We start from the raw sequence: 25,354 nt of genomic DNA, 5'->3' as shown, positions 1-25,354 counted from the left end.
AAGTGTTGGTCCCCATTGACTTGCATTGAACAGATACATTTTACTCCATATACAATCAAAAATATCTTTGTTTGTGTTCTGCATAAGTAAAAAAGTCAGATGAGTTTGAAATGGTCTAAGGGTAAGTGATGAGAGAATTATGTTTCGGTGAATCATTCCTTTAATACTAAAGTCTTGTTTAGACTTTCAATAGTGTAACCACTAGAGGTCACTAATATTTCTAATTTTGGCATTGAACACTGCTTGTAAGAGTAATTTAATTTGGGCTCAATGGGGATGACTGTAAATGCTGTATTAGAGACTGTGAGTAGCTTGTGTCCAAACATTTGTTATAGATTCTCGTTGGCTCCAGTATGGGTGGACGGCTGATGCTCTTGGCCGCTGTTGCTCGACCCAGTAAAGACAAAAGCATTGGTGGGCATATCCACAGCAGCAGATTATTTTGTTACAGCCTTTAAAACACTTCCTATAGAGGTGAGATGCAACTTGGATAATCTGTTTTCAGATCAAATCAGTCACATCAAATAATCACAATAATGATGAATGTCCAAAAATGTTTGAAATGGGTCCTAGAGTTGGACAATAGCATAGTGGCCTTTTGTCCCACTAACCACTGTATTAATATTTAAAGATCAGTCAGAGAGTTTACATGTGTTATTCAAGTGAGAAAAGATTGTGAGGACAAGGGTGCATGGACAATCCCCACAAAGAGCAACGAGGAGGGAATGTACACTGCGAGTATGGACTTCCTGCGTGAGGCGGAGAACCAATGCATCCTGCAGAACCCCGTCCTTATCACCTGCCCTGTTCGTCTCATTCATGATCTAAAAGATGAGGACGTGCCCTGGCACATCTCCATGCAAGTTGCAGAGCGTGTTCTAAGCCCCGACGTAGACATCATTGTACGCTGCCATGGTGAGCACCACATGGCTGAGAAAGATGACATCAAACTTATTGTCCACACCATCGATGACCTCATAGACAAGCTTACCACTATGGTGTGATCCACAATTTAGGATGGGGTTACCAAACAACCTACCTTAAGATCCTCTCTTACTTTATTTTGCCAAACACCCTCTTACCATTTTGTTGTGAACTGTTGCAGGGAAAAAAAGGGACAAACCCTAAAACCTTATTCTCTTATGCTTTATTTTACATGTCTTTTGCATGTTTACTCAGTGCAACCCTGTGCCATTCAACCCTTTTGGAAAGCTGCTTCTTGTCTAGCAGAATGGTTACTGCCAGTTCTGGAGTCTGTAGATCTCCTGTGCCTTTTTTTTTTTTCACACTGTTTTATGAAAATAAATCCTTAGTATATCAATACACAGTGTATGAAACACATATCTGTGATTAAACACTGTTCCATAAGGCCAGTATTTTATAATGAGTTAATGGTGTGTGTACTATTTAATTAGCCCACCTGAACATCCAAAAGAGCACAGTACTGAGAGCATTATATCAAAGCTGACCTTTTAGTTCTGTCTGCCCACTGCACTCCCTGTTTGTTTGGAGTAAGTATTGGACCACTGCTCAAGGAATTGCTTGGTTGTTGATTAACACGCGTGATTAGTGTTGGACTGTGTTCAATGGGCCAAGGCTTTTCAACCCTTTATACCCAACCGATGAGCTCATATTTAACAACCAGACTGACCTTTCCATGACAGCCAATGCCCCTACCTTGATAGCACATGTACATCGCCCAAACATCTATTTGATGTGTGTGTTTTCACCTGGAAAATTTTTTTTTAATTGTTTACTCATCTGCAATACATTTCCTCTTGGATTTCAAAAAGACATTCAGCAGGTGTCTTTGAGACATTTATGATTTAGAATGTATGTAAATCTACTCTTTTTTTTTTTTTCTCAGATGTTTATCAGATGTTAATTAGAATGCAATGCTTTCCATATGAATCGCTCGTAAAAAGACATCTCAGAAATGAACGTGCCATCTGGGTACTTTGTCAGACAACTCTAAATTGAAATAGCACAATGTAGTGTACGCATACATAAGCGTATCAAAATGAAACATGGCCAAACTTATGAATGTCAAAGTAATGTTGTGGTCTTCCACCATTCAGGTGCCAATTATCCAAAAATCGAATCATTCACTCACCCTTATGCCACACCAGATGTGAGTCTCTTTGTTCTGCAAAACACAAATGAAGATTTTTACAAGATTATCTCCGCTTTTTGGGTCCATACAATGCAAGTGAATGGTGACCAAAACTTTGAAGCTCCAAAAAGCACATAAAAGTAATCCATATGACTCCAGGTGGTTTAATCCAAGTCTTCTGAAGCTATCTAATCGGTTTTGGGAGAGAACAGACCAAAATATAACTTTTTTTCACTATAAATCTTGACATCAGTAGTCTGCTTGACGATCATGATTTCAAGCTCGATTACTTTTCCTATAGCGCCATCTAGCGCTCTGCACACACATCAGGCACTAGGAAGTGTAATCGAGCTTGAAATCATAATCGTGCCTAGAGACTGCAATGGCAAGAAGTACACTGAAAAAGGAGTTACATTTTGTTCTGTTTTCACACAAAACTGTTTAGATCGCTTCAGAAGACATGGATTTAACCACTGCAGTCATATGAATTATCCCTTTATAATAGAAGCGTTAAAAAAAACATTGCTAGCATACTGTATACTTGCGTTTACAACAATGTTTAAGTACAAACCATGTATAAAGATATCTTGTAAGTACAATCTAATAATATGCAGTTGTCTACCATACAGTGGTAAATATACTTTAGGTATATTGTTATTAAAAGCTAAATATTATACATTAAAGATGGAGTTTCTTGAAATTCCTCACTTTTTGTGCACTTAGGCCTATTAAAGGAAGCTTATACAGGTTTCTTTAGCAGTCAATGCTTAAAGCTTTCAATTAACAGAAGTAAATGACTTGTTTTTCATGTACATCACAAATGTTCAACCACAATTGTCCTCTGCTGAGTTTACATGCATTACTAATGGATCTTAAAGGTGCAATATGTAATATATTAACTGTACTAAAGCATAAAATTATCATAATATGTTATCAGAGATTTAGGAAACAAGCTAAGTTGAAATACTGGCTTCTCCGAAAACGTCTCGGTTACGTACATAACCTCGGTTCCCTGAGACGAAAGGAACGAGACATCGCGTAGTTACGCATATGGGGAGTGCCTTCATACACAACCTATTTGAAACCTCTCTACAACAACGCCAATATTCTAATATTGGCTATGGTGTTTGAGCCCCGACTGTTTTGGCACAAAACTAGCCACTATAAAAACAGGTGCACAGACACCATTTCCTCAGAATTTCTGACTGAGAACAAGGAGCGCATCGCTCGTGCCTCAAGAACTCTGAGTCTTGTAGTGCGGCTAGCATTTGCAATGTCTCGTTCCCTTCGTCTCAGGGAACAGAAGTTACATACGTAACCGAGAAGTTGACATTGCGTAGTTACGTATATGGGGAACAGAATCCCATCACGCCGCACTACACGACATAACCTCCCAGAGAGGAAACATGGTGGCGCAGTCTCGTGGGACGGCGACCGACATGAGCATGCCACAGTGAGTGATCCTCGTGATGGCCAGGAGGAGAGCACTCATAATGAATATATGAACTATAGTCATATAGTATGATTGAACTCCTTATGAACCCAGTCGGGAAGGGAGTTTATTTATAATGAAAGTGCTTGTGACTTTATGGTAAATTATAACAGCCTGAATGCAGGCGGATGTGTAAATGATGGGGAGCCCGTACTTAAAGGGAAGGGCATAAGTATATATATATGGTCAATGAATAGCAAGTGCTCTAAACAGAGAGGACATGTGAAGAAAGAGACATTACGCCTAGGTTGTAAAACCTTGCGAATGTGTTTTGAGAGGACCATCCTGCTGCAAAACATATGTCTTGTAAGGACACACCATTCGTCCATGCCCATGAGGAGGCAATGCCTCTCACTGAGTGTGCTTTAACACCAACTGGGCAAGTCTGACCCTGCGACTCATAAGCCAGGTTAATTGCATCGACAATCCAGTGAGAAAGTCTTCGCTTGGAGACAGACATTCCTTTTGTGCGTCCTCCATAGCATATAAAGAGCTGATCAGACAGCCTGGACTGGCAAGTACGCTCAACGTATGCTTGTAGCGCCCACACAGGGCATAACAAATGCAACGCAATGATTGATCCTCATCTGAATTAAATGGAGGAGGGAAGAAGGCCTGAAGGTGAACCACCTGCACTTTGAAGGGTGTGGTCAGGACCTTGGGTACATAGCCTTTCCTGGGTTTGACAGTGGCTCTTGAAAGACCGGGGCCAAACTCCAGACATGAATTGTCGAATGATAGTGCATGCAGGTCACAGACCCATTTTACTGAGGCCAGAGCCAGCAGTAGTGCGGTCTTAACGGAGAGCATGCACAAATCAACAGAGGCCAAAGGCTCGAAGGGGGGCCCTGCGAGAGCTTTTAGGACTAAAGTTATGTCCCAAGTCGGGACTGTAGCTGGCCGAGGTGGGTTTAATCGCCTTGCTCCTTTAAGGAACTTTATGATTAAATCATGCTTGCCTATAGAGGCACCGGTTTCATAAGCATGATACGCAGATATAGTTGCCACATACACTTTGAGCGTTAATGGGGTGAGTCCTGCGTCTAATCGCTCTTTAAGAAATATTAGAATTTCATGTATGGGGCAGTTTACAGGGCTATGTGAGAGACACCAATCAGTGAACACCTTCCATTTTAGTGCATAGAGGCATCTCGAGGACGGTGCTCTGGCCTGTAAAATGGTGTTCATGATTGAACGCGTCAGTTCTGATGCATGTAGTGCACCTCGTTCAGGGGCCACACATGCAGATTCCACAGCTGGGGCTGAGGATGCCAGATTGTGCCTTGTGCCTGAGAGAGGAGACATATGTCGCTCTCAGGGAGAGATCGGGCGTCCATTGCACACCGCCCCCCAATCTGGGTTGGAAGCATCCGTGGTCACCAATTTCCGCCTGACAACTTGGGACTTCCGAGTACCAAAGGAGACAGTGGGTATTCTCCACTGAGGCAAATAGATCAATTTCTGCTTTGCCAGATATTTCCCAAATCCTCAATACAGTTTGAGGGTGAAGTCTCCTGAATTCTGCCTTGGCAGTTTATATATGCCACAACTGTCATGTTGTCTGAGTGAACCAGGACATGACAGTTTGCTATTTCTGACTGAAAAGCCTTTAAAGCTAGAAATACCGCTGATAGCTTTAGGTGCTGCGTGACAACTTGCCCCAGCGCGACACCTTGCTGGTAAAATGCAGGAGCTGTCCATGGTGCTAAAGCAGCTATACAGCAGCGGGATATAGTGATGCGTATGCGCCCTTGGCACCAAGCATGTCGTGGCACACGGCGCTTCAGCCAGCACTGAAGAGGTCTCATGTATAAGAGACCTAACAGAATGACGGATGCCGCCACCATAAATCCCAATGCTTTCTGAAACAGTTTCAGTGGAAGTGTTCTCCCCAGTTTGAACTAAGACAGACACTGTGGAATGGCTGAAGCAGTAAGTCTGTGCTGACATTACAAAGCCTCTGATTGTGCCAGTAACAGCCAATCATCGAGGTAGTTCAAGATGCGTACGCCACTCAGTCTCAGAGGGGCGAGAACCGCATCAATGAACTTTGTGAATGTGCGAGCAGCCAGAGACAGTCTGATGGGCAGGACTTTGAATTGATACGCTGTACCCTTGAACACGAATCTCAAAAACATCCTGTGATGTCGTACAATTTGTATATGAAAGTACGCTTCCTTCAGATCTATCGACGCAAACCAATCGTGTGGGTGTACATGCGATAAGATCCGTTTCAGAGTAATCATTTTGAGTGGGGCGCTTTATAAGTGCGCGATTTAAATGTCTCAGATCCAGGATTGGCCGAAGTCTGCCATCTTTCTTTGGAACAAGAATATTACGGCTGTAAAAACCTTTTTGATCGTAACACGGGCAAACTTTCATAACTTCGGACGAAACCGTGGAAGACAGAACGCCGTAGAAATGGGGTGGCCAGCGTGCAAATTGGATCGTATAACTATGTTCGATCGTTTTTGCACCCATTCTGAAATACCTGTTATGGCTCGCCATGCATCCGCGTAATAGGACAGAGGGCAATTTTATCTTTATTGAGAATGTGTGAGCATCTCGTGCATTTGCAACGAATGCTGTATTCTTTTTTGCACTTATTGCATTTTTTATTGCATTTATTTGAGTGCAAGACACAGAAACAACATTTTGAACAATATTGTGAACAACAATATTCCTTTCCCGACAAACAATAGTGGGGAGATGGGGAACAGTGTTTTGTGTCTCCAATCGAGCCTTTTTTGGAGCAGACCTGGAGGGAACCATGGCTCCTACTTTCCGCTTCCAAGGTTTGTGCCCGTCAGGAGTGCTTTTGCTGCGCATGCTGATACGCAGGTGCCAGTGAGGCAGCAAGTATGGGGCTTTTAATCGGGTGCTGGCTTGAAACAAAGCAAGGGCGAACCGGCTGTGATATACTCCGTTTGGGCATAAAGTGTCTCATAGCCTGAGACTGCTGCTGAATCGTGACGTAACGCTCACCAAACTTATTCACAGAGCCGCCAAAGAGGCCGGCTGGAGACAATAGAGCATCCAAAAGAGTGGATTTTTCCTTATCACTCATTTCTGTGAGGGTCAGCGATATACGTTAATCCAGAACTGCCAGGTTGACCATGGACTTGCCGATGGCCTGCGCAGTGACTTTCGTGGTATGCAGCGCTAAATCTGTAGTGGTGCATTGCTCTTTGAATATCTCTGGATCAAAGCCGTGCTCATCCATTTACCTGCTTGGCTTGAAATTCCTGGAGCACCGCCATTGTGAGGAGTGCTGATCCAGCTTGTTCTGCTGCCGAGTAAGCTCTCCCCACCAGTGTGGACGTTTGTCGACACGGTTTGGAAGGATGTATGGGGCGTGCTTTCCACGCCCTGTTACACGCTGGGCAGAGGTGTGCCACTTTAATAAACGTTTTCTTCCCCGTGATCCACATTAAAGAGGATGGCGTCACTGCGCGAGCACGCCGTATAAGGTTGACTTGGATAGTTCGTTATGAACTTCGGGGAAGAATGGGGCAGATTTGCGGGACGCTCCCGTATGATGCTGTCCAGACTGCTGGAACCATTCTTCGAGGCGAGACTGTTCAGGTTCCTCTGGGGGAGACCACTCAAGGTGAAGCTCTTTGACCGCCCTAGTAAGGACGTGGAGCATCTCCCTGTCAGTGGTGCATGCACACTCCTCGCCCTCGCCGACATCGTCATTATTATCCCCAGCATCAGAACCGCTGCACGAGACAAGGCTGCCCACTCTTTCAGAAGGCCGGAGCTCGTCTCGCACATAGCGTATCAGAAAACATGCACTTCGGAGAGGTTAAGGGGCTTGCGGGGCGTGTGCCGCCACAAGGACCATCTCAAAGTCATCCTGCTCGACCTCGCGTGCACTGTGCCTCCTCGTGTGAATCCATGGGTATCACAGAAGAGGCAGGTGGGAGGGCTTGTGAGGCTGAATCATCCCTCAGAAGGAGGGTGATTCACGAGCGAAGCGTCTTGAGACTCATGCTCTCACAGTTTGGGCAGTCTGTCTCCATGAGAGCTGACTCTGCATGGGCGCAGCCCAGACAGTAAACGCAGCTCTCATGCTGATCTGACGGCGGGATGTGCTACTTGCACAAGGAACACCTACGGAACGACATCTTTAAAAAGACGTGAACACGTAAGTGACTCTTTTAGATATATAAATATATAAATCAATATATATTTATATTTATATCACACATTATTAAATACACAATATACAATTGCTTTGTAAGGATACACAAACCCTGCCGAAGCACTGCGGGGAATCAGGATGCTGAGGCCCGTTCACCAGCGAAGCATTAGTCGGTGAGGCAGTGTGATGTTCGCCAGAACACTGCAGGGGAGCGGAAAGCTTTCCCGCAAAGATTCCGCCCGCTGACTCGTGTATATCAACGGCGAAGGTAGAAGGCTTCTAGACAGGAGATAATCGCTGTCTTGAAGGAAGAAATTCTGAGGAAATGGTGTCTGTACACCTGTTTTTATAGCGGTCAGTTTCGCGCCAAAACAGGCGGGGCTCAAACACCATAGCCAATATTAGAATAATGGCGTTATTGTAGAGAGGTTTCAAACAGGTTGTGTATGAAGGCACTCCCCATATGCATAACTATGCAATGTGAAGTGGACTGAGTCATAAGGGAACAATGCTACAGCCAGTATATTCTACTTTGAAATGTCCGTTCCAGGCCGGAATTTCTGTTTGTGTTTTGGCCTGTGTGATCCCGCCCACTGCCCATTTCCCAATAGTATTTCGACACCCCAGGTTGCCAGATTTGAAACAAGTTAGCGGGCAAACACACTATTGGGACGCTCTGCGGCCATGGAAGCCAGCAATACATCTAGTTAACATTGACAGAGTTATAAAAAATCCACATGAGCTGGTTAATACCTAGCAAACAATAAATACATTGCAAACATATACATTAGCTGACCAACTTACAGTTTGTCGCTTGCCATTATCAGTTTGCTCGTTCCTGTTCCTGTTGCTCGTTCCTTTAACCTGGCAACCCGCGTGAGCTTCAAGTCTGGGGAATAGGGGGCGGGGGAGACATGTCTCTCCAATATTTGGAATTTGGACTGCAGTACCCATTTTAAACGCTTGATGTCAATGTTATATATTGCTCCTTCAACTGAGAGGTGAAGAGCAAATGAGACCTTTTTTGTTGTTCTTCCTGGCAGTTTTGAAACTGTTTTTACATGCGTATCCATAATACTATATTTAAGAAGGATGTGTTTGAAAGGTGTTGAGAGGTATAAATATTCAAAATCTTCTCTAGGATCATATTTTAATTATATGACAAAATGCGTACTCGAGAGAAATCATTCAAGCCCCACATATTGCAATGTAGTCTGATTCTGTGCAATAGTGTCACATTTGTATTTATAATCTCTTGAGACCATCTCTGTGATGCTGGCCATCTAACCGATTGCGTACGATGACAGGACGCAGCTTATGAATATTAATTAAGCCACGCCAAGGTTTCTTATCATCGAACGTCCAGCTACGTAGCCTAATTAAAATTCATGAGCCACGCCTCACCGAACAGTGCGCTGAAAGCCACGCCCCATCACCAGCTGCATGGACGTTTCAGTCCAGCATCTCTGAGCAGTGACCCCGCATTGTCAGAGGAGGACAAGACGCACATATCTTTGCGGTAAGTGGACTGTGAATTTCACTCTTGGATTTTAATAATTAAAAAAAAATATTCTATCGCAAGTAGAATTAAATAATGATCAGTTTAAATATAATAGTTGAAAACAAATCTGCAAAAGCTTTTTTCAATTTTTTTTTTTTTTCTCTTTCTGCGTCTGCATGCCCTTCTTAATCTAAACTCTTCAAAACATGTAGAATGCTCTTATTTACCCGATACTGCGATGATCTAGTCAGTTATTATAGCCTAATCTCGGCAACACGTTCTGATGGAAACGCATTTGGGCTTTTTGTTTTAAAGTCATATTGGAACTGAACTGGACCACACCCCGGTCAGTACATTTGTCAAAAAAAAAAAAAAAAAAAAAAATAAGGCACAAGGAGGGCATTCAAAACATTACGATTACTTTATTACTGTGACCTAAAATAAAATATATATATATATATATATATATATATATATATATATATATATATATATATATATATATAAAAAAAGACATTCCTAATAAAAAAAAACAAAAAAAAAAAGGTGATTGTTGCTCCTCTTTAGTGCAGCTTCAGCTGATAGATGAAAATTATTTTCTGTCTTTAGAAATAGGTCCACTGGGAAAAGATCTAGTAATATTACATTTAACTGACCATGGCAAACAGAGGACCCAGTTATGGACTGAGCCGTGAGGTGCAGGAGAAGATAGATCAAAAGTATGACCCAGAGTTGGAGTCTCGGCTGGTAGACTGGATCATCACACAGTGTGGAGGAAACATAGAGAGACCACAGCCAGGGAAACAAAACTTTCAAAACTGGCTCATGGATGGCACTGTGAGTTACCACATCTAACAGAGTTCCACTTCTCTCTAAATACCAATTTGACAATATCACACCAACATCTTTCCTTCTGTTGATGAATCATGAATTATTATTTGTCTCTCTACTTTCCATTCCTTTATCATCTATGTCTGCAGATTCTCTGTAGACTCATTAATAGTTTGTATCCGCGTGGTAAGGAGCCTATTAACAAGATCCCAGAGACTCAGATGGCCTTTAAGCAGATGGAAAAGATCTCCCAGTTCCTTCAGGCAGCTGAAGCATATGGAGTAATCACCACAGACATTTTTCAGACAGTGGACTTATGGGAAGGTACAGTAACAACAGCACAGTGAGGTTTTTATGGTGCTTTGTTGCACCGCATATTACAGTGTCTCTTTGTGATTAGTGGAAGAAGATGGGCCTAATAATTGCATGCACTGCATTGTAAAACTGGTCATATATATATATATATATATATATATATATATATATATAATTTATTTATTATTATTATTATTATTAATTCTTATCTAGTAATCCAGTAACTTTCCAGTTAACAACTGGAAAAGTCATAGAAATTCATTGGTCGAACTAGCAAATTAATATAACAGATAGCAAGTGTTTGCATGTATTGCTATTTTATCATATACTGTTTATGCATAATAAGCCAGGTCTTGCAATGCTTTTATAATTTCTAGAATGATGTAGTATGCAAGTTACATTTCTTGGTGTGTAGCCAAAATCATTCAGTGTTTGTTGGTTCCCTTGGTTTAAGGAAAAGATATGGCTGCTGTCCAGAGAACTCTAATGGCCCTGGGTAGCGTTGCTCTCACCAGAGACGATGGGCATTACCGAGGTAACCGAGACTGGTTTCACAGGTGAGCAAGACAATGAGTGCTGTCAGACCAATTCATAGTGCAGTGTTAAGTGCTTTCTGGTTGGACTTGTGAATTAACTTTGTTGTGTCTCAGTGCCATGTGAGCTCTGAATCCATTTTGATCTTGTGTGACAGAAAGTCTCAAAGCAACCGGCGAGAGTTTTCTGAGGAGCAGTTGCGCCATGGTCAGAATCTGATTGGCTTGCAGATGGGCAGTAACCGTGGGGCATCTCAATCTGGCATGACTGGTTATGGCATGCATCGGCAGATTATGTAAAACGATACTACTTCCCAAAACTTGCCTAAAACACCCAGAAGACCTTAAACCCCCCTAACCCCAGCCCAAACCGAGCAGTGCTCCTTCTCAGTCCTTGATGGTGAAGTCTATTTGATGAAGAAGGGCAGTCTTAGTAACATTGGAAACCGAAGTATAGCGGTTATAAGAATGTTATTTCATCCCATTTTAAAATGATATAAGGTATAAGCATGCTAGATATATCTATTTTATTTTTGGTTAACTTAACTTATAAAAGGATAAGTTTATTTATTTGTAAATGTATGCTAATAGAGGTAGTAATTCTTATAAACATATCAAGCCAATTAACTAAAGTCCAAACAACTGTCTTACTCTCGACGAGAAAACAGTATGTTAAAAAAACAAATAACGGACAGAAAACAATTGCAACTTCTTACTACTTTACACAGTGTTTGAATGTACAGTAATGGCAAAAAGTTTTCAAACCTAAAATATTGCACTTTGCTGATACTGTATTGCACCTGTTGTTATTGCTGGGTAACTGTGATCAACTTTTATGCTGTTTTTATAGCATAAATAAAGGATGGCAGTGCACATACTAACAAATGTACTGTATGCAGATTAATACTGTATGTCATATGTGTTTGTGTTGCCCATAGTGTGTTTCTGTTGAGAAATGAGTTTCTTCATAAGCTTGGTGTTGTTTTGGTGTTCACGTATGGTGGAAGTGTTTAATAAATCTTAAATGAATTGAATAAATTAACAGTAAGTGGTGTTTTCATTCAAGTAAAAATACAAATTAAATAAAAATTATAATGTTTAAGTTCTAAACTTAAACTATAGTGTGCAAAATTAATCATAACTACACTCTTAAAAATTTAAAACTACACTTAGAAAATGTATATATTATCTTGCTGTATATGGCTCTAGAGTTGGCTATAAAGCACCAGTACATACTTGGTTTTCTAAAGAACTAAACAGAAAGTTCTTTCTGGAACATAAAAATGTTCTACAATGGCATTAAGCTGAAGAACCCTTTTGACTCTTAATTGAAACATTCTTAATTGAGAGGGAGCGAGGTATTCTTGCACAGTGAATTTAAATATTCAGAAGTATAAAGCCAAATGGAGGAGCATTATAAGGTCAAGCATTGAGATGCATTGAATTGCATGTGCAATGTCACTGAAGTGGAAAATTAATCAAGATAAAGTAACTGGGACCATGTGTATGTACAGCAATTAATTACACAATGCTCTTTAGACTGACTTTATGACTGCACAAGGATATTTCTAAAGCAACAAAATCAGTTAGGGTAAATTAAAACACTAGATGCTCAGTGTTATTCTCGCTTTACTGGTCACCAAACATCCTAAAGCCCATATGGAAGTGATAGATTGACATTTTCAATATAATATTAGCTTCATTCCACAATGCAGGAGTTACGAATAAATGGCTTTTGCCTGCCTCATTTGTAAAACTCTTTGCTAATATGGTTTGTGCAATACCAGGTTCCAGGTTGATTTTTATCTAAACTAAAACACAAAGAGGCATTACAATAGAGGACACAGCTGATGTGTAACGAAGTTGGGTAAAATAAATAATCTCGACAATGACTTTCTGACCAATGCATTAACAGTTTTGAACAATGATGTCATTGGTATGACAAAATCGGAAAAATCTTCAAATCTTTGTGCACATTAAGCCTCCTTGGACCCAGCACAGTTTTTAAACACAGTTTATTGCACATTTGTGTGCTGCAGAGATGGTTGAGAGGACCACGCTCTTTCCCAGACAGATTTTCGTGCTTTTTCTTGCTATGTTGGTCAGTGCTGCAGAGCAAGAAGTTTCTGAAAAGAAAACGACTGTATGTGTGGTCACCCCAGAATTCCAGGAGACCCAGGACACAATGGAATGCCAGGTCGTGATGGCAGAGATGGGACCAAAGGGGACAGAGGGGACAGAGGTAAGAAAAAAGCAAACACGTTTTGACTCCAGTAAATCAGTCACCTTTGAGCTAAGTAAGTAAGGTCAGAGAGTGAAAAAATGTGTACTGAACAATTGTGGAGCTGTGTTTGCAACGTCACTGGATATTAGATGTTAAAGTCCAAGGCCATATTTAAGACATTGCATAGATTATTAGATTACTTGTCTTGTAACTTGCATGCAAAATCAGAATTTCAGTCAACACATATATTGCACAGAATGCAGTAGAAGGGTTTCAACAGCTTTGTTGCTTTCTAAGGGGACATAGGTACTTGCGGAGATGCTGGTAAAGATGGACCAAAAGGAGATAAAAGAGAACCTGGTAAAATTTTGCTTTCTTTGTTTCCTTTTCCAAATCCTTAACTTATTTGATCTGGTATTTTTCAACCCTTGTGTTTCTTGGAGTATGGATAGAATTCACTCTAGTAGAATACATTAGGTTTGTTTTTGTTTGTTTTGTTTTGTTTTCTTGTACATTTTAAAATTTCAAATGGCTATTGCTATTATAACAGGGGGATGGTTGGTGCTTTTGCAGGTATAGCTGCTCAAGGTGGTATAAAGGGCCGGCGTGGAGATAATGGCGACAGGGGCCCACCTGGCAAAATGGGGCCCCAAGGTTTCCCAGGGCCACTAGGTTTGAAAGGCCAGAAGGGAGAAATAGGTCTGCCAGGACCGCAGGGCATCAAAGGGGAGGTAGGCCCTGAAGGCCCTGTAGGACCAAAAGGAGATATTGGCTTTAAAGGAGATAAGGGTTTACAGGGCACTTTGGGACCTCTAGGACAACCAGGCCCAAAGGGTGATCTTGGCAATCAAGGTATCAAGGGCAGGATTGGTTTGCGTGGTGAAAAAGGGTCAAAAGGCAACATTGGAGTACAAGCCCCAAAGGGTAACATGCCTGAGATACCAAAAAGTGCTTTCTCAGCTGGACTGAGTGAAACCTCCAAAATACCTCCTGCTAACACACCAGTTTTTTTTGATAAAATCCTCTATAACCGCCAGGGTCACTATAACCCTCAGACCGGTCGCTTCACCTGTGCCGTCAGCGGAGCCTATTTTTTCACCTATCATATCACTGTCTACTCTCGCAATGTTAAAGTGGCCCTGATAAAGAATGGTCAGCGAATGATCCACACCATGGACAACTACCAAAGGGGTGAGGACCAGGCAGCAGGGGGAGCAGTCCTAGACCTGGAGGTGGGAGACAAGGTGTGGCTGCAAGTGGTTGATGGAGAGTTATTGAATGGGCTGTATGCAGATGAAGATGACGACACTGTTTTTTCTGGATTTCTCCTCTTTGCAACCTAACGTATCCACTCTGAAGAGCCTTTTGTTCAACTGGTGTTGGATAGCATGTGCACATGTATTCTGAAATAAATTATTTTAAATTCACTAAATGGTCTCACACACAATACTTGTTTTGAGTTGATTTTCTTCTTTTGACAGATTTTCTATAACATCATCAAAATTTTAATAAAACTCACAAGATAAACCTTATTTGTGCATTGAAGACTCGTCTATTAAGAATAATTTCCATGCATTTCTATTTTTTTCTCCAGATAATCTCAAAGTGTGCTTTATATGGTAACGTCTAAATTAAACTGAATGGTTTTGTCAAAAAAAAATATATATTTAATTATATAAATATGAATTTATATTTTTAATTTAAAATTCAATAAAGACAGGACCAACCTGACTTAGGTGGTTACACCAAAATTAGGGTATAATGGGGCTAGAGCAAAGTGTATAGAGATTGAAAAATGACATTGTTGTTCACTGAATATTGAAGGAGCAACACCATTTGTGTGAAAAGAAATGATAACAGAAGGTTGCTTTGATTATATTTATAGATATTTATAGATTTTTTTTTTTTTTTAAGTTGGCGAAGGGGCTTTTTAGCCCACACTTAGGGTAAAAGGCCACTAGGGGGTTATAGTGGTATAGTGTTAGATATAGGGGCAATAGTTATGGTGCAAAATTTGTCAACTTATGCAAATATGCCTTTCACTTATTGGACAGTTATTGAAAAACATTGATTTAATCACCTTAAAGGGTTAGTTTACTCAAAAATGAAAATGCTCTCATCATTTACTCACCCTTATACCATCCCAGATGTGTATGACTTTCTTTCTTCTGCAGAACACAAATGAAGATTTTTAAAATAATTGAATGGGTGCCAAAATTTTGAAGCTCCAAAATCCACATAAGGGCAACATAAAAGTCCTCCAGATGACACTTGTGGGTGAGAAACAGAATAATATTTAAGTCATTTTTTTTTTTTTTACTATAAATTCTCCTCTCTGCTCAGTCAATCTCCAATTCACTTTCACTTTCCCATTCTTCTACTTCTGTATTTGGTGATTCACATTCTTTGTGCATATTGCACCCTACTGGGCAGGGAGGAGAATTTATGATAAAAAAAATAAAAAATTACTTACAAATGTATCTGTTCTCACCCACACTTACCATATCATGTCTGAAGAAATGGATTTAACCACTAGAGTCATATGGATTATTTTTATGCTGCCTTCATGTGGATTTTGGAGCTTCAAAATTTTGGCACCAATTCACTTCCATTGTGAGTACCTACAGAGCTGAAATATTGTTTAAAAAAAATCTTCATTTGTGTTCTGCAGAAGAAAGAAAGTCATTGACATCTGGGATGCCAGGAGGGTGAATAAATCATGAGAGAATTTTCATTTTTGGGTGAACCATCCCTTTAAATAAAACAGAAAATGACAAATAATTGTGATAAATAACTGTGATCATTTCAGGGATTCTCATTAGCTATATACATTTGCAACATTTTAAAAGCTGTTAAATGTTAGATCAAATTACTTCAAAATCAAAATTTTGCAGTGCATAGTGACAAAAAGTGTTAAAGAAATTGCAGAGATAGTTTGATCCAATTTGTGTTTTGGGAGAAAATAAAATCCAAAGTGGCTTTGACCATGGGGGACTTTTAGCCCTGTTGTACCCAAATCTTTTAGTGAGATCATAAAAAGCTCCTTAAAGGAATATTCTGGGTTCAATACAAATTAAGCTCAATCGACAGTTTGTAGCAGAATGTTGATTACCACAAAAATGTATTTCTCCTCATCCATACTTTTCTTTAAAAAAAAACAAAACAAAAAAACAAAAAACAAAGAAGAAGCAAAAATCGAGGTTACAGCAAGGCACTTAGGCTACAATGAAAGTAAATGGGGCCAATTTCTGGAGGGTTTAAAGGCAGAAATGTGAAGCGTCTAATTTTTATAAAAGCAATTATATTGAGTCTTCCGTTTAAACTTGTGTGTTATTTGAGCTGTATAGTTTTTTTAAATAATTGTTTTACTGTCATTTTAGGGCTTTAGGGCCTGAAGTCACCATTGCAGCAAAGTTGGAAAATTGAATATAGCCTAACTGTACACAGAAAAGAATAGTAAGCGATTTTATCACACTAAAATCACGTTAATACGCATATCGTTCATGTCTTGCTGCTATACTTTTGAAACAGTTTATAACGTTTATGGATTGGTCCCATTGACTTCCATTGTAATTGCCTCACTGTAACATCGATTTTTCCTTTTTTTTTTATTTATTTATTTATTTATTTATTTATTTAAGTTGGGACAAGTAGAAACTAATTTTTGTGGTAATCAACATTATGCCACAAATGCTGTCTATTGATCTTAACTTGTATTGAACCCGGAATGTTCCTTTAAGGTAATTTTTTTTTTTTTTTTTTTTTTTTTCACCTTTTACAGTGTATTTATTGGACAAAATACAAAACATAATTCATGTTTTTTTTTTATGTCTGATGGCTGAAACTCCTCGGTCTGTGCTCCTTCATTCAGTGTCAGTCGAAGCATATCTCGGGTTGAATGTTTTCCTAATGTAGTCTATGCCAAATAGGCGCTCGCCATACAAAATAAGCATAGGTGTATTTAGGCGCGTATAAGCATGTACATATCGCAGGCTGGCGTCCTGTGGGCAGAGTACGGAGCGTGTATCACAGGCGACTCGTTTCTCCGCCCCGATGCAATCAGCGCAACAAGTGCACGGATGCTGTCCAATAACATCGCGTCGCGTGCGCAGGGCTGTGGATCTCTCTGGCTAAGCGTTTCTACCGCAATGAACCAACTTTCAACTCTTTAACCCAGTCTCTTTCAACCCACAAAGCTTCCTCGTGTCCTGTTAACTTCTATCATGTGCCATTAAATCGCCCAAGGGAGTCCTCGGGTCACACACTTCATGGAAAGTTTTCCGTCTCGATAGATCTTTGACCACGGGATATTTGAGCTTGTGCATTTGGACTCCCTAAGAAATCTTGGCTGGTTATTTACTTTCGCATACATCGTCAGGCTGTCTAACGATTTCCGATGTGTTACTATGCGTAATTCACCGGACCTTGGACTTTCGGAGGAGTTAGTAGCGACTGACAAGTCGATAGAAGCCGAACAACTGTTGTGACACCGGGCCAAGACGCCACTCAAGAACTATGATAAAGGTAAGAATAGCAAACCATTTCCACATTTATTTAGACGCGGCATGTTGAAACGTTTAATTTAAAGGAGAATCGATATGTAATGACGAATGAATTAAATATTTGGGTTCAAAAGTTTCGATGAGGTTTTAAAAACCGTTGGATTCAAAAAGACGCTGGGAGAGGGAGGAGGGGGACATTGTGTGTGCGTTACTATCCCGCTGGTTGTCATAGTGATGTGGGTGGTGTTAGAGCACGTGAGGGGCAGTTCATACCGAACACGTCATTTCGCTAAAAAAAAAAGCTAGACGCAGTGCTATGAATAGAGCAGAACGCAGGTGTCTCGAGACACGCTTTTAACAGTTCTCTTTAACTTGACACGGCACAAAGTTCAAACACGTCCGTCTAGCTAGCGCCTGTTTACAAAACGCTTTCGGTGTGAACGTCCCCTAAACTTGTTGCTGAGAAGGAAGATGTGGGTTGGGGGATGGAATAGGAGGGAGTTGCTTGGGTTGGCGAGGTGCTCCTAAAGCGCTTTACAAGGAGACCGAGTTAATTAAACTCGCAAATAAATGAGAGATTTTTCTTCTTTGGAAGAGAACCCAGTTGAGTACAACTCCGTAATCGCCTTCACACATACCACCCACTCGCTCTTAAACCTGAAATATTTGTCTTGATCTCTCTTTCTTGAAAGGTTTCTTTGTGATATGACCAAATGATATTTTCAGACCATGCAAAAAAAAAAAAAAAAAAAAAAAAAAAGAATAAAATAAAATAAAAAACTTGGTGTTGTGCAGTTGTATAAATGCATTTAGGATATTCTTGAAAAAGCTTAAAGGAACAGTTTAGCCAAAAATAATATTCTGTCATCATTTACTCACCCTCATGCCATCCTAGATGGAAATTACTTTTTTCTTCTTCTGTGGAACACAAACAAAAAATTTAAGATGAATATCTCGGCACTGTAGGTCCATACAATGGAAGTCAACACGGTCCAAAACTTTGATTCTCCCAAAAGCATATAATGGCAGCATAAAAGTAATCCATACAACTCCAGTGGTCAAATCTATGTCTTCAAAAGCAATATGATAGGTGTGGGTGAGAAACAGATCAGTATTTTCAGTCCCTTTTTACTATAAATTATCCTCCCTGACCAATAGGTGGCGATATGCCTAAAGCAAAAGTAAGAAAAGAAGATCTCTTAGGAGAAAAGATCGCTGAGGAAGGCTGTTTGAAATTAGAGATTTATAATAAAAAAGCACACAATCATATATCTTCTGAAGACATGGATTTCATTAGTAGAGTCATATGGATTACTTTTATGCTCCCTTTATATGCTTTTTGGAGCTTCAAAGTTTTGGACCCTGTTGACTTACATTGTATGGACCTACAGAGCTACAGAGCTGAGATATTCTTCTAAAAATCTTTGTTTGTGTTCCACAGAAGAAAGTCATACACATCTGAGATGGAGATTTTTAATTTTGGGGTGAACTAGCCCTTTAAGGTAAACACTAACCTGAATCTTTGTAATGCTTAGAAATGTCTAAAGTCTGGCATATGTTGGTCATATGCAACCATGTGCTGTTATTGACATCATAAGTCATATCATAGATAATTGTGCATGCCAGAAAATGTCACTGCAATCTTCATTTGCCATGCACAATACTAGTGGTTAGCTAGTTAAAAGTACTAAGCCCAGCACTTTCTCTACTTTAAACAATTGCCCTGCTAGACTTCAACACAAAGGGCGCAGGCAATGGAATGCACTCCTCCATACACATAATCAGAGGGTTTGCGTTATCACGAGACACGCACAAGGAACTAATGCCTTGCTGTGTGCCTCCTGAGCCAGGGGACCATAAATTCATGCTAAATCTCACTTCTCACCCTCTGACCAACGATCATACACCCTGATACTACACAAATGCATTCATGGAGCAGCTAAGTGTTTAAAGGGAGTATTTTGTGATAGAATAATCAAATGTGAAATGTATTATTCAAGACCTTTTTGGCTCCACAGTCATGCATAGTGAAAGTTTTGACATTTCCATGGGTGAATCTCACGAAACCTGTCAAGAACACGCCTGGGTCATATATTTCACCCCAAAACCAAAAGAAAGAAACAAGAAATTCTTAAAATTAAGCCTTGTTTTAGTACCAAGCTTTTTTGTATTGTCAAGTCATTGTTATTTGTATAGCGATTTTTCACAACACAACAAAATTGTGCTGTGACAGAAAATGATGCTGTATTGTCTGTAATGTCTTAAAGTCCTAATTGAACAGTTTAAATAAAAAAATTGATTAATTTTTTTATCACTACAATAGCATTGTACTACTATACTATTTAAATAGTAAAGTATTTATACATCATGGTAGTATGTTATATTGCTTTTAATTTATGTTGATTAAAATAAATAAAATAAAAAATCCTTATAATACAGTAATTTACTGAGAATGTAATGAAAATCACCATTTAGAATAATGGACATTACAAAAATAAGTAAATAAATAAATACAAAAGGAAAAAAGTTCAAACGGACCCATTGCGGTAATGAGAATTTGGGGAAATTTGCTTAATTGTCATAAGTAATATTAAAATGCAACAAATATTAAAGGAATGTTTCAGGATCAACAAGTTAAACTCAATTAAAAGCATTTGTGGCATAATGTTGATTTCCACAAGAAGTAATTCTGACTCGTTCCTCTTATTTAAGAAAAGCAAAAATCAAGGTTACTGTGAGGCACTTACAATAAAAGTGAATAGGGCACTAAAATGAATGCTAAAATAGACACCGTTTCGAAAGTGTAGCCATGAGACATACATTTTATACATGTTAACATGATTTTAGTGTGATAAAAATACTTACTAACCTTATCTGTGTAAAGTTATATCCAATATTACAACGTCATTGTCATAACGACATAACCCTGTAATCTAATATTGGATATAACTTTACACCGTTAAGGTTAGTGAGTGATATTATTATACTAATATCATGTTAACATGTATAATGTTTACGTCTTGTGGCTATACTTTTAAAACTTTGTATATTTTAATGTTTATGGGTTGGCCTCATATATATGGTAATTGACATTGCCACAAATGCTGTTGATTGAGCTTAACTTGTATTAAACTGGAACATTCCTTTAATGCTCCTAAAAATAGAGCTAATTTTCATTATGCAAAGTGTTATATCTTTTTTGTCTAAGATTTCATGGTGAAATATGACATGTATGCACATATTTTCATCACTTCCCATAAAACATTTTACAGTTCTCTGAAAGTACATTGACATGCATTTTCCAGCAGTGAATTTAGAGTAGACTAATGCAGGTCAGAAACCGGTGAGATGAATGGGGTGTCAGAGGTTGCATTACATGATACTTCCCATGCCTGAAGCGGGCAGGGCGTGTCCACCATAGGCTTCCTTTTCTCACTGGCAAAAAGGAGAATTGGGTCATAATAGGGTAGGTGGTATCAGTAACCAAACAAAAGTAATAAATCACTCTTCTATTTAGTGTACATCTGTTGTCTTTCTTACGCACCAAATCTGTTAGACTGACTTTAGAAGAGGTTATTGCTTCTGTGAAGAATTTCTCTCACCCATGTCTGTGGGTGTGTTTGACTGTATACAGATATATAGATGCTAGTCCAGACCGATAAAGCCTTTTAATCAGATTAGGGTGGGAAGAGGGGTGCTACACACGTTATCAAGTGGGTTTGAGCGAGAAGAATGTTAACCAGAGAAATGAAGAATGCTAGTGTCCTTTAACGTTTTCACTTTAAATCTCTGCTTGTAATTTGCCAGTGGAAGGGTCATTAAAAGGTGAGTTAAATGCAAATAAGATCTTTTTGATTTTATTTTGAACATTGAGCAGAACTATCAGATAATTTATATAGATAAAACATAAAGCCTGAAATGCTTTAAGAATGTCTGGAATGCTAAAGGGCGGTGTAGCATTTGCAAGCTGAAAATATAGAAGAGCTTTTAAAAAAGGTTTGTACTTCCGTCACAATTATGATTCTGGTAATTGTAATTTTACTTGTTCATAAAGATAGCATTGGCAGCATCATTCCTAAGTGGTGTGACAGCATGGCAAGACTTGCTTATCTTGATTGGTAGATAATCAGAACTGGTGTGGTAGGTTATTGTTAAGAAATTCCTTAGTCAGGAAGCATAATTTTGGACTTAGTCTAAGTGTTTAGTCTGTACAAAGCATAATCATTATTTGCAATGAGCATTTACTTAGTATAGAGAATCTTTTAAATCAACTTAAAGGGTAAGTTCACCCAAAAATGTCATTTACTCACCTTGCTCATTCTTTCTGAACCCATATGGACAACAAAAAGACAAACTTTGACTGAGGCTAACATTCTGCCTTGCATCTCTTTATGTTCTGCGGAAATAAGTCATACGAGTTTGAAACAACATAATGACGAGTAAATGATGACAGAATTTTCATTTTTTGTGAACTATCCCTTTAATTTTAAGGCACTGATTAATCTATGAGATTGCCTTTGGATGAACATACTGAAGTGGAAAGTGGGAAGTATGGTGTGAGGGATCCTTGCTTGTCTTTACACCGCTTACATAAGGCTTTGATATTTCTGGCACCAGGAAGTCAATCCATTAGTGTGAACTCTGCATTGTCCTCTGACTAGAATGGAACATTAAAAAAAAAACAAAAAAAAACATTTAACTGCTGTTTGCTTCCATCATATAGGTGTGTGTCTTTAAGAATGTACAGTCAGAGTTTAATATGCATGCATCAGTGGTGCATATTCGTTGTAGGTGTGTTTGGCTGTATTAGTGGATCTTCCGTAGGTGTGTGTTTATGTGCGTCTGTGTTTTTGTTTAGGGAGTTTAGTTTGAGCCTGGCTCCAGCTGGTAGCTGAGCGGGGAGGCTTGCATTTTGGCTCTTAATTAATTCTGATACTGTAACAAAGAACTGGTGATACAGAGGAGGAAGAGTAGGAGAGGAGTTTAACTGTAGGCTCAGAGATGTTGGACAATGCACATGTGAGTAGACAGATGGGATACTTGGAGGGATACTTTGAGTTAATTGCTTTCTTTCAGAGCTCTGGTTAAACAAAAAGGTCAGATGGCAGCTTCTTCCTCATGCCTCAATGGAGCTAAGTGTTTAAGGTTGGCTGGACTTGATGTGTTAGAGATCATCATTTGAGTTGAAAATTGAGCTAGAATTAATTAATGCTCGCAGAGCAAGACAACAGGTCAAAAGGTACATATGTGGTTAATCTAGTGGCATTGACATACTGTAAATTGACACCTAAGCCACACTTAAAGGAATAGTTCACCGAAAAATAGTTCTCTCATCATTTACTCACCCTTATACCATCTCCAACTCTTATTACTTTCTTTCCTCTGTGGAACACAACATTTTTTATTTTGATGGAGAATGATGTGAATATATCCTTAAAATGCAAGTGAATGGTGACCAATCTTTCAAGCTTCAAAAAGGACATAAAGGCAGCAAAAAGGTAATCCATATGTTGAGTGGTTTAATCCATGTCTTCTGAATCTATATGATCGGTTTTGGGTGAGAAAAAGACCAAAATGTAACTCCTATTTCACCATGAATCTTGAAACCTGCAATCACCTTGGTACAATCATGATTTGAAGCTCTATTACACGTTCTCGTGCTTGACGCATTCGGGTGAGTAAATGTGAGAGAATTATCATTTTTGGGTGAACTATTCCTTTAAATGTATGAATGTTATTGTATTAGATACAAAATATCAAGCCAACTGGCATTTATTTAAAGAAAGATAGCATATGCTTTTCAAATAACATATTTCACAAAAATAGATGATATATAAATGATATAACAATAGATATATTACAATTTAGACAAAGTATTTGGACACTTTTTGTAGTCAAACTTGTGAAACATGTTCATATAATGTGATAAACTACACCTATGGTTACTCTGCTAGGACACCTGTGTGAACATGTGGGGAATTGACTTTATACATCCACTAATAATTTTTTTGGGACCAGTTTATTGAGAGTAATGTAAACAATGAGACTAGTAAAGCTAGTGCTGAGAAATGGTCCAGCATCCTTTGTTTGCAGATGCCATTTGGTTTAATGTTTTATTTAATGAAAAGAAATTCCACTTCAAGTTAACAAGTTAAGCTCAATTAACAGCATTTGTGGCATAATGTTGATTTCCACCCCAAAAAAAAAACTCAGCCCTCCTGCAAAAATCGCAGTTACAGTAAGGCACTCACAATGGAAGTGAAAGGGGCCAGTTCATAAATGCTAAACCATACATGGTTTCCAAAGTATAGCAACAAAGCATAATAATTATATGTATGAACATGCTTTTAGTGTGATAAAATAGCTTATTAACTGTAGTTGTATCCAATACTGTAATCCTGGTATTGAAAATAACTTACACAGATAAGGTTAGTAAGCAATTTTATTACACTAAAATCATGTTTACGTGTATAATGTATACATCTTGTGGCTATGCTTTTGAAACTGTGTGAATTTTAGCATCTATGGACTGGCCCCATTCACTTCCATTCTTAGTGTCCTAATGTGACCTCAGTGGTTTTTTATATATATATTTGTTGTTTGTTTGTTTGTAGTTTAAGTCTTTGGTTCTTTTAATTGTGATGATTTTGGCTCACATTTAACAAAAACCCACAAATTCACTATCTCAAAAAATTAGAATACATCATAAGACCAATAAAAAAAAACATTTTTAGTGAATTGTTGGCCTTCTGGAAAGTATGTTCATTTACTGTATATGTACTCAATACTTGGTAGGGGCTCCTTTTGCTTTAATTACTGCCTCAATTCGGCGTGGCATGGAGGTGATCAGTTTGTGGCACTGCTGAGGTGGTATGGAAGCCCAGGTTTCTTTGACAGTGGCCTTCAGCTCATCTGCATTTTTTGGTCTCTTGTTTCTCATTTTCCTCTTGACAATACCCCATATATTCTCTATGGGGTTCAGGTCTGGTGAGTTTGCTGGCCAGTCAAGCACACCAACACCATGGTCATTTAACCAACTTTTGGTGCTTTTGGCAGTGTGGGCAGGTGCCAAATCCTGCTGGAAAATGAAATCAGCATCTTTAAAAAGCTGGTCAACACCAGCAGATGACATTGCACCCCAAATCATCACAGACTGTGGAAACTTAACACTGGACTTCAAGCAACTTGGGCTATGAGCTTCTCCATCCTTCCTCCAGACTCTAGGACCTTGGTTTCCAAATGAAATACAAAACTTGCTCTCATCTGAAAAGAGGACTTTGGACCACTGGGCAACAGTCCAGTTCTTCTTCTCCTTAGCCCAGGTAAGACGCCTCTGACGTTGTCTGTGGTTCAGGAGTGGCTTAACAAGAGGAATATGACAACTGTAGCCAAATTCCTTGACACGTCTGTGTGTGGTGGCTCTTGATGCCTTGACCCCAGCCTCAGTCCATTCCTTGTGAAGTTCACCCAAATTCTCGAATCGATTTTGCTTGACAATCCTCATAAGGCTGCAGTTCTCTTGGTTGGTTGTGCATCTTTTTCTTCCACACTTTTTCCTTCCACTCAACTTTCTGTTAACATGCTTGGATAAAGCACTCTGTGAACAGCCAGCTTCTTTGGCAATGAATGTTTGTGGCTTACCCTCCTTGTGAAGGGTGTCAATGATTGTCTTCTGGACAACTGTCAGATCAGCAGT

At 39.3% G+C, this 25,354-nt stretch overlaps 3 protein-coding genes and 1 pseudogene across 6 annotated transcripts in view; all 4 read left to right on the top strand.

Annotated features, from left to right (window-relative positions):
* Positions 1-641: 641 nt before the first annotated feature.
* On the top strand, positions 642-1,323 carry LOC127434776 (palmitoyl-protein thioesterase ABHD10, mitochondrial-like). Its single transcript, XM_051687744.1, has one exon. It carries the CDS (start codon positions 726-728, stop codon positions 1,002-1,004), a length of 279 nt encoding a protein of 92 aa, XP_051543704.1. The 5' UTR covers positions 642-725; the 3' UTR covers positions 1,005-1,323.
* Positions 1,324-9,230: 7,907 nt separating this feature from the next.
* LOC127434773 (transgelin-3-like) lies at positions 9,231-11,946 on the top strand. The gene is made up of 5 exons (XM_051687739.1): positions 9,231-9,271; positions 9,863-10,090; positions 10,234-10,408; positions 10,854-10,956; positions 11,091-11,946. The coding sequence occupies exons 2-5, from the start codon at positions 9,911-9,913 to the stop codon at positions 11,230-11,232; spliced, it is 600 nt and encodes a 199-aa protein (XP_051543699.1). The 5' UTR covers positions 9,231-9,271; positions 9,863-9,910; the 3' UTR covers positions 11,233-11,946.
* Positions 11,947-12,973: 1,027 nt separating this feature from the next.
* LOC127434517 (complement C1q and tumor necrosis factor-related protein 9-like) lies at positions 12,974-14,499 on the top strand (annotated as a pseudogene).
* Positions 14,500-17,245: 2,746 nt separating this feature from the next.
* Positions 17,246-25,354, top strand: part of spata13 (spermatogenesis associated 13) — a 32,067-nt gene continuing 23,958 nt past the window's right edge. For 2 of the 4 annotated variants that reach the window (XM_051687718.1, XM_051687716.1), the window contains exon 1: positions 22,539-22,677. In XM_051687718.1, coding sequence (XP_051543678.1) covers positions 22,660-22,677 — 18 coding nt within the window. In that variant the 5' untranslated portion in view covers positions 22,539-22,659. Of the gene's footprint in view, positions 17,681-21,347; positions 21,484-22,538; positions 22,678-25,354 lie in introns of those variants that run through there. The other 2 variants (XM_051687717.1, XM_051687719.1) reach the window with 2 other exon arrangements.

This window comes from Myxocyprinus asiaticus, chromosome 44 (assembly GCF_019703515.2).
Source record: "Myxocyprinus asiaticus isolate MX2 ecotype Aquarium Trade chromosome 44, UBuf_Myxa_2, whole genome shotgun sequence".
NCBI lineage: Eukaryota > Metazoa > Chordata > Actinopteri > Cypriniformes > Catostomidae > Myxocyprinus > Myxocyprinus asiaticus.
This window is presented reverse-complemented; position numbering and strand designations above follow the sequence as displayed.